General features: G+C 54.6%; 1 protein-coding gene across 1 annotated transcript; it reads left to right on the top strand.

The window, feature by feature from the left end:
• Positions 1 to 1,756: 1,756 nt before the first annotated feature.
• LOC134958588 (uncharacterized) lies at positions 1,757 to 8,895 on the top strand. Its single transcript, XM_063941284.1, has 2 exons — positions 1,757 to 2,152; positions 2,201 to 8,895. The coding sequence occupies exon 2, from the start codon at positions 2,973 to 2,975 to the stop codon at positions 4,011 to 4,013; it is 1,041 nt and encodes a 346-aa protein (XP_063797354.1). The 5' UTR covers positions 1,757 to 2,152; positions 2,201 to 2,972; the 3' UTR covers positions 4,014 to 8,895.
• Positions 8,896 to 9,137: the final 242 nt, after the last annotated feature.

Here is a 9,137-nt window from a genome sequence, read left to right as displayed (position 1 = left end):
GTGATCCTGAACCTTCAGCCTTGGGGTCCTGTTCCTTCAGCGTGCACCTTTACCGGTGTTGTGAGTAGCGGCTTTGCCGCACTGTTTGGCTGAAGTTTTATATTCTTTATTTGTGTTTGCTTTGGTGTGTTCTGCGGAGGTTTCCGCCATCATTTTCCTCGCTGAAATACGACGGTGTCGTGTTTGGCATCCGAACAGTGTCTCCTTTGTTATAGTTTGTCTTGGCAGCTGCGCCGCACATACTTTAGTTTTTGTGTTCAGTAGTTTCCCCTATCTCTGTGTTTCTGTCTTAGTTAGAGGTTCCCCTTGTTCTCTCTCCGTCTCGGGTTACGCCTTGTCTCCAATTAAGACCGGGGGGAATCGGAATTGGGCAGACCTAATCCACCCTTCAAACGCGGCTGCCGTGGGCCCAAGCAAACATAGTCTCGCAGGCGTAGACTGACCACGTGGGAGAGACAACAGAGTCAGGGTTTCCGTAGGGGATGCTGCTGAACTCAGTTCCTACTGCAGCATCTCGTTCCTGTACTTGGGGCTCATCCACCCTGTCTCTGGAGTACCAAGTACAGTGAACGTAACACTAAGCAAATGACTGTCCAACAGTCCGTTGCGAGGAAGGTGAAATATGACAGCAGTCATCCTGTTGCAAAGCGGATAACTGAGGCCTTGACAGCTATGTTGGTGTTAGACGTGCGTCCGGTATCCGCCATTAGTGCAGTGGGACTGCAGTGCCAACCCTAGATGGGCCAGGTGTCTGTGCCATACACTTCTGTTGCTTAGTTTAGTCACACAGCTACCTCATTGCACCTCTTTTACTTCTTTGCATCATGTGCTGTTTGGGGACTATTTTTTTTTTAAGTGCCATCCTTTCTGCCACTCCTAGATGGGCCAGGTGTTTGTGCCGCACACTTGTGTCGCTTAGCTTAGTCATACAGCCACCTTTGTGCAACCTTTTGGCCTAAAAACAATATTGTGAGGTGTGAGGTGTTGAGAATAGACTGGAAATTAGTGGAAATAAATGTTATTGAGGTTAATAATACTTTAGGATCAAAATTACCCCCAAATTCTGTGATTTTAGCTGTTTTTATGTTTAAAAAAAAAAATCATCCAGATCCAAAACCAAAGCACGAAAGGGTGGTTTTGGCAAAACCAATCCAGATCAAAACACGAGCATGGAACCAGAACCAAAACCAAAACACAAAACACGAAAGGGTGCCCGTCGCACATCTCTAGTTTCAAACAGTGTCACAGCGGCTTGAAACCTGTTCACACCGCTGAATACGGGTTATTAGCGAGGCTTATCCTCTGCCGGTGACGTCATCTCCAAGCGCCGGTGAGCCGGCTCTCCATAGAGTGCTAACGGGACCCGGGTCAGATGACAGGGGCTATACATTCACACTGCCTCTTCCCAGGACCAACTCTGCTCCCTATCCAGGTTGGACTCCTGGGTCACTTAACCCGGGTTATTTTTCGGGGACCCTTTCACACGGAGCCGCGACCCTGGTTAACCCGGCAATATCCTGGGGTTTTTGCGGAGGTGTGAAAGGAGCATAAGTGATATCATCATCATTTATTAGTATGGCGCCTACAGATTCCGTAGCGCATGACATATATGATATTCATGAGAACAGTAGGCATAGTAACAGGTACATAGGAACTCATGAGTAGAATAATAAATAAGTGGCTGCAATTAACAGAACAAATCGTTTGGCGGACGGGAAAAATGAAATGAATGAAACCTAATGAGGGGCTTATGAGCTAGATTGCCAATGGTGAAACATGAGACATAAAGTAATGAAGACCCTGCCCGTGAGAGCTTACTAGAGTCAGGTGAAGGAGAGAGAATTGACAGCATAGGAAAGGAATGAGTTAAACATCTTGTGAGGGGTGGACCTAGCTGGAAGGAAAGTACAGCCCTTTGGGAAAAGGGAGGGTTAGTATATATAGGGAAGGATAGACATTTTGTCTCTCTCTTGTTGGTGAAATTGCCTTTGAGTGGGTGAGTGCTGCGTAGCAGAGCTCCCCATTGTTTATTGTTGAGATTCCAATTTTAAAGAAAAAACGGCAAGCTCTCCCCTGCATTCCTCACTACATTCCTGCTATGTCGTCCTGGGTTTGAATACTTTGACACCGGAGTTTGTTTTTAACAGACCAGGTCAGCCTTGCCGCTGGGGGCTGGGCCGGCTTTGCCGGACGGACACAGGCGGCGGGGTAGGCCGGAGGTCCGGTCAGGCCGCCCGGAGGTGGAAGGGCGGCTGCCCTCGCCTCCGAGCGCGGCGGACGAAGCAGCGGTGTCAGGCGCCCGCGGGCGCGCGCATGCGCGCCGCGGTGGGCGCCTGTCGGTGGAGCCACACTCGGTTCCTTTTAATTCCCCCTCGCTGAGGCCGAATGGAGGTGCCAGGCGGGGGGGGACAGGCAGGAGACGGCGGTTAGCCGAGCGAGGCCCGTCGCGGGGCCTCGCTCGGCAGTTGAATGAAGGAGATGCGGCCGGGAGCTTGCTGGCGGGGAGCAGTGGGACGCGCGCACGAGGTGCGCGCGCGCTCACGCTCGCCTCCGGCGCCGCCGTTCGCGCACGTGTGCGCGCAGCGGCGCCGCCAGCCTCCATGTCTCCCCAGATTACTCCCCTGCAGCCGGAGTCCTGCGGGGGGGGGGGGGAGAAGAGGCAGTACATGTAGGGGTGGCAGCAGGGCCGCTCAGGAGGGGTTTAGCGGCGCTGAGAGACGGGGCGCGCGCACGAGGTGCGCGCGAGCCCGTGCTCACTGCAGGCGGCGCCGTTCTCGCGCGTGTGCCGCATGTCTCTTGGTCTCCCCAGCGCACTCCCCTGGAGCCTACTAGTAGTTATTGTGGTGTAGTGGTAAAGTCACTGCACATCTTAGAAGCTGCACGGGGTTCAAATCCAAGCATCTGAGTGTCATTTAAGAAAGGAGTCCGGAGGGGGGCGGGCGGGGAGGAGAGGCGTGGACTGGTTCGCAGTTATGGTCATAGAAGGCAGCAGAGCTGCACACGCCATCATTAGCTCTCGCCACGGGGCCCACTCAGCGGCCGGAGTTAGCTCCGGCCTGCGGGGGGTGGGTGCCCGCGGGAGGGTGGAGAGTGACGGCGGCGCTGGCTCTGACGGGCGGGCACAGGAGGAGAGCCAGGATTGGTGGGGGCCGGGCCACTGGAGGTCAGAGGCGCTGCCGGTTCCCCACCTGGCCGATCTGGACGCATCGGGGCCCCGGGTGGCGCCTGTTGGGCGTCGGGCCGTCCGGCGCGCGCCGACGCTGGCTCGGGAGCCCGCAGGGGACAACGCCGTGTGTAGGGGGGGGTTAAGACCCTTCTGGAACACTGGCGTTGGCCCTGGCCACGGTGGTGGCAGCGTTGGGGCCGCTGGCCAAGGCCGCGCCCCGGGAGTAGCAAACAGTTCCGGCGCGCCTGCAGCGGTTGGCGGGTCCGGTACGCAGGCGGTGTCGGCAGCGCAGCGGGTTGCTCGCGCCTGCAGGGAGCTCGGAGCGGCCGCGGCGCAGCTAGATCATCGTTCGGGGCGGGACGAGCAGGGGCGTGTGGCGGCGACACCTGCCCCCCCCGGGGTGCTAGGCATTCACAGCGACTGCTGGCTGGGTCCTCTGCTCTGTTTTCTTCTGCAGGAGCGCGGGGACGGGGGGACGTCGGAGTCCAAGGATGAGGAGGTCGGATTTGCCCCGCCGGAGGATTTCGTGTCGGAGAAGTCGACGGCATCAGGTGAGGTGGTACAGTCGGTATCGGGCTCCTCCACGCGCTCTAGTTCTCGCAGCTCTTCCTCTTCCTCCTCTTCCTCTTCTCTGTCGCCACAGGCGTCCGAAGTCAGTAGTACTACTAGGGCGATGAAGGGGGCGACTAAATTCGCCAAGAGGGCGGCGGGTCAGCAGGAACGGCGGAAGGGGCGCAAACGGCTTAGCGAGGACTCTCGCTGGGCCAAGAAGCGCCGCGATTTGCCCGGGGTTGTTCCGCTGCGATTACACTGCAGTAATGCGGGGGCTGAGGGACAGCTGCCGTAGGAAGATTGTGTTCGTCTGTACAAAGGAAGCGAAGAAGGAGTATAGGTCGGCGGCTGCAAAGAAGGGCATCGGGGCCGAGGCCTTCCGTACCTTCGACAACTGGCTGGACGGTTTTTGGGTCTTCGCGGCGTGCTAACTGGAAGATAGGCCGGACGAGCACAGGAACGTGATTCGGTACATGCTTCTAATACATGACTTGCAGCGCACATCTTCGGGATCGGAGTGGCGTAGGTAGAAGCAGGATGGTTAGCGGGTCATGGACTTTGGGTTCAAGGGCGTCTAGGTCTGGCTCAAAGTCACTCGGGCTTCGCAGCAGACGGCGGAGCCCCGGAAGCCGGGAGCGGGCGGGCACCACCGCGCAGGGTCGTCCGCCCAGGGGTAAGGCGCGGACGGCGGATCGGCCAAATCCAGCCTCCTCCTGCTTCAAAGGCAGTCGTCAAGGTACCCGGGGTAAGCAAACTTATCCTAGGCAGGCTGCGGGCGGGAGCGCTCCACAGAGCTCCAACGCCAATTGCTTTAGAAACGATGGGCAAGGGGTTAAATTGGTATCCAAATAGGGCGGATGCAAAATTTCTGTTTTCCGGTTTTAGTTTTGTTTTCGCGTGCCTGTTGCGAGCGAGGTGTCGGTTCGGGCCCAGTGGATACGGAGGTCACTGCCGTTACATCCGGACTCATTCCGTTTTATGGGGTTTCGGAGCGGAGTATTTCATCGGCAACGGTTTGCCGAGGGGATGTTCCGTTTCATGCTCGTTTTTCGAACGGTTTAGCACGTTTCTACACTGGTTCGTGGAGTCTTCGCCAAGGGGTCATGGGGTCGCCCATTACCTCAATGACTTCCTGTGTGCGGGGCGGCACATTCAGCACGGTGCGGCAACTTGCTGGTCAGCATCCGAGCCCTGTTTTTTCCACTTCGGCGTTTCAGTGGACGAGGAGGAAACTGAGGGACCGTCCTCCTGTTTGTCCTTTTGGGGATCGATTTCGACACAGCGGCAGGATCGGGTCGGCTGCATCGGGACAAGGTGGTGCAGCTCCGCGAAGCTATTGGACGGTTCGAAGGGTCGCGTAAGATCACACTGCCGGAAGCTGGAAAGGGCGACTGCGGGGTGTGCCAGACCACATCATTTCGTGCGATGATCCTCCGAGATTAAAGGGGATGGAGCAATAGGGGCCTCATTCCTGGAGGATCTCAACGGGGTGTGTATATGGCAGGCTCCAACGGTGGTCAGCACTAGATTGCAGTTGTTCACCGATGCGGCTGGGGCCTCGGGATACGGATGTTATCGGGAGGGATCTTGGTGCGCGGCTTCGTGGACGGCATTGCGAAGACGTAACCAGGGACCTTTTGCTTCTGGAGTTTTTTCCCCATTATGGGGGCGCTGGAGGTTTGGGGCGAACGGCTGGCTCCTCGCAGCATCTTGTTTAGATGTGACAATCTGGGCGTTGGCGCATGCGATAAATAACAAGGGGGCGAAGTCGCTGTCATTCTGCGGGTGCTGGGACGTTTGCTGTAGCCATGCCTACGTCGGAACGTGTGGTTCCGCGCGCAACAGGTGCCGGGGCTGGAGAACGGAATTGCCGACGCTCTATCACGAGGGCAGTGGGAAAGTGTTTGTTTGTTGGCACCGGAGGCCGACGAACATGGTGTTCAGTTTCCCCGTTTATGTCGGGAGGTATCAGGACGGATTGGAGGGTCTTGAGTTGCGGTCAGTCGCGCCAGCCACGCTTAAGCCGTAAGCTTGGAGCGAGTAGGAGGAGTTTGTTTAAGGACGAATTCAGCAAGGTAAGAGCGGGCAACGGAGGATGCTTTCTTTTATTTGGCAGCTTTATGTTTCGGGTAGATCCAGAGCGGTGGTCTCCCGGTACTTAGCCAGGATTTCGTTTTCAGCAGAATAAAGGGCGTCCCCGACGTGGCTAAGAGCGGGATTCTGTTGAAGGCGATGAAAGGGTGGGCGCGAGTCGCGCCGACGCCGCCTGACAGGAGGAGGCCCATTGAGGCGGCCTTGTTGCTGGATGTCATCAGGGCGGTTAGAGGTGTCGCGTCGTCCATGTTTTGATTGCGGTTGCTCTTCAATTTGGCGTGCTCCATGGCTTACCACGGGGCTTTTAGGGTTTCGGAACTGGTAGCGCCTTCTAAGCGAGCAGATTCGCGCATGCTGGTCGGGGACGTGGTGGTGGGTGAGAAGTCCTTGCTTGCAGATTGCGGCGCTCTAAGACGGACCAAGTGGGGAGAGGTCAATGGGTCACCTTGGTTCCGGCTCTTGAGGAGAGCATTTGCCCAGTGAGGTTGGCAGTGCAATATGAGGCAGTACGGCCCGACGGTCGGGGGTCATCGCCGCTGCACTATGACGGGCTGCCGGTGACGAAGTATCTATTTTATGGGATGCTGGGTCGCTGTCTTGCGAGCTTGGGCCTTCCACCCGCTGCGTTCGGGACGCATTCCTTCCGCATAGGGGCTGCGACGTCGGCTGCGGCGACGGGATTTTACATGGCTGAGATCCAGGCGGTGGGGCGATGGAAGTCGTCAAGTTACAGACGGTATATGCGCCCCGTTGCATGAGATGTTAGCTCGCGCGTACTTGTGTGTCAATTCCAGTCGTTTAATCATGTTGTTACAGTTCAGTACGTTATGGTGTGGTGCGTTTGTTTGTCTCCCCTTTTTATCCTACTCAGGGATTAGCTACTCGCCGTTGCTGGCATGAGCCGGCAGCGGGGGTCTGGAGTTATTTTGCAATTTTTTTGCCTGACTTGACGGACTGAATTCTAATCCACAATTCGGCTAATCTGTTTTAATCAGAGTCCCTCAGCAGGTCTTTATGCTTTCACCTCCAGCTGAGTTATTACATGTGTTACCCCTTCCCCCCCCCCCCCCCCCCCCCCCCATTTTTGGTTATTTTCATCTTTCCCATTTGTGTGTTCATGTTAGGCTTCAAATTGGCTGATTGCTCGTGCACATCGGCTAGGCCGAGACTGCTGCAATATACGACAGCAAAATGTTTCTTTTTGGCAGATCCTTCAGGTTAATGCAGTAAATTAAACAATGGTATAGATGATTAGTAACCACTTTTACCCCTTTTCCTCCTCTTCAGGTTTGTTGGAAGATGACTTGCCTATTTTGGTGGTTGGCCTCTCTTATGTGTATTGGGCCGCCCAGTTTTGGCCGCGCAGGGGGCGCAGATGTTTCCTAGGGCTCGAGAAGTTCGTTGGCTTGGTTGGTAAGGGATGATGTGGACGGAGTGGAGAAGTAGACTAGTGAGTCAGGCCAGCAAGCATGTTAGCCCTAGGGTGTTGGTTGTCCATTTAGGTGGCAACGACCTGGGGAAGAGGACTTCTTTGGAGATGCGGTGGGCCATGATACAGGATCTGGCAAGTTTGGCCGCAGCAGTGGACCAATTGTATATTGGTGTTCTCCTTGATGGTGCCAAGGTTGGGTTGGCAAGGTGTGGCGGACGGTCGCGAAATTGAGGGGGCCACGCAGAAGGGGAATGGACCACTTGTATATTGGTGTTCTTCTTGATGGTGCCAAGGTTGAGTTGGCAAGGTATGACGGACGGTCGCGAAATTGAGGAGGCCAGGCAGAAGGTGAATGGGGCGGTGGCGAAGTGGGTTGTCCCACGGAAGCCAAGTGGTTCGCCACCCTAGGATTCAGTCAGAGACAAAGTCACCTTCTTCGGCCTGATGGTGTGCATCTATCCAATGAGGGGATGATGTTTTTTCCTGGAGGATCTGTTCCTAGGGTTGCTGGAGTTAGGGTGAGGTTATGGTGGCGGTGCGTAGACTCTGGGAAGGAGTCTTTCGCTGTTGGCGGAAAAGAACGGCAGTTGGTGGTTGTATGGTAAGCTGTAGTGATTTACAGTTTGATTTGGTTTAGGTGCACTCACCTCCATCGACTTATTGGCCGCTTGACCACCCGTCCGGGAAGGCAGCGGCAGGGCACCCAGGAGCGGTGGGTAGTCACTGTGGGGGTGGAGTTGTCACCTATTACCGGTTTTTGATAGTTGTAGTAAAATTAGGATGGTTTCGAATTTTTAGTATTTTACGGTTAATTTAGGTTAGTAGAGCCGTTCTTTTTGCTGCCACCATATGCCGGCTGTATCGGCATCTTAACAAAGTTTTCATTTACAGGTTTGCTATGGTTAGGGTCAAATAAATAGCTAGCAATTTTTCTGCCAAATTCAAGTCTCCGTGTCTTTATTTATTGGGTTTAGAGGTAACGAATGCTTTACTTGGAATGAACGGGTCCACCAAATGTCACTAGGATGTTTAGGAGAGAGAATTGACAGCATAGGAAAGGAATGAGTTAAACATCTTGTGAGGGGTGGACCTAGCTGGAAGGAAAGTACAGCCCTTTGGGAAAAGGGGAGGGTTAGTATATATAGGGAAGGATAGACATTTTGTCTCTCTCTTGTTGGTGAAATTGCCTTCCCGCCCTCCCGCCCTGTTGGTAAAGGTTTCTGGCACGGAGTGCCTTGGCATTAAATTGTTGGCTGGTTTTATCGTTGGCTATTTATTGGCGGAAAAGAACGGCAGTTGGTGGTTGTATGGTAAGCTGTAGTGATTTACAGTTTGATTTGGTTTAGGTGCACTCACCTCCATCGACTTATTGGCCGCTTGACCACCCGTCCGGGAAGGCAGCGGCAGGGCACCCAGGAGCGGTGGGTAGTCACTGTGGGGGTGGAGTTGTCACCTATTACCGGTTTTTGATAGTTGTAGTAAAATTAGGATGGTTTCGAATTTTTAGTATTTTACGGTTAATTTAGGTTAGTAGAGCCGTTCTTTTTGCTGCCACCATATGCCGGCTGTATCGGCATCTTAACAAAGTTTTCATTTACAGGTTTGCTATGGTTAGGGTCAAATAAATAGCTAGCAATTTTTCTGCCAAATTCAAGTCTCCGTGTCTTTATTTATTGGGTTTAGAGGTAACGAATGCTTTACTTGGAATGAACGGGTCCACCAAATGTCACTAGGATGTTTAGAGAGAGTACGGCTGTGGGTCACAGGATGGTAAAGATACCCAGGGTACCCGTTACACAGGCGCACAGTGCCTCAAGTAAAGGGAGATGGCAGAGCGGGTCACTCCGACCCAGGAGTAGGCAGTAGGCCCCCCTGTAACTTAGATGTACCGGG

This window comes from Pseudophryne corroboree, chromosome 9, assembly GCF_028390025.1.
Source record: "Pseudophryne corroboree isolate aPseCor3 chromosome 9, aPseCor3.hap2, whole genome shotgun sequence".
Taxonomy (NCBI): domain Eukaryota; kingdom Metazoa; phylum Chordata; class Amphibia; order Anura; family Myobatrachidae; genus Pseudophryne; species Pseudophryne corroboree.
Note: the sequence above shows the minus strand (reverse complement) of the source record. Positions and strands in the feature narration are given on the sequence as shown.

Excerpts from the sequence above, each read along its gene's own strand:
- LOC134958588 (XM_063941284.1), top strand. The coding sequence starts at position 2,973 with ATGGTCATAGAAGGCAGCAGAGCTGCACACGCCATCATTAGCTCTCGC.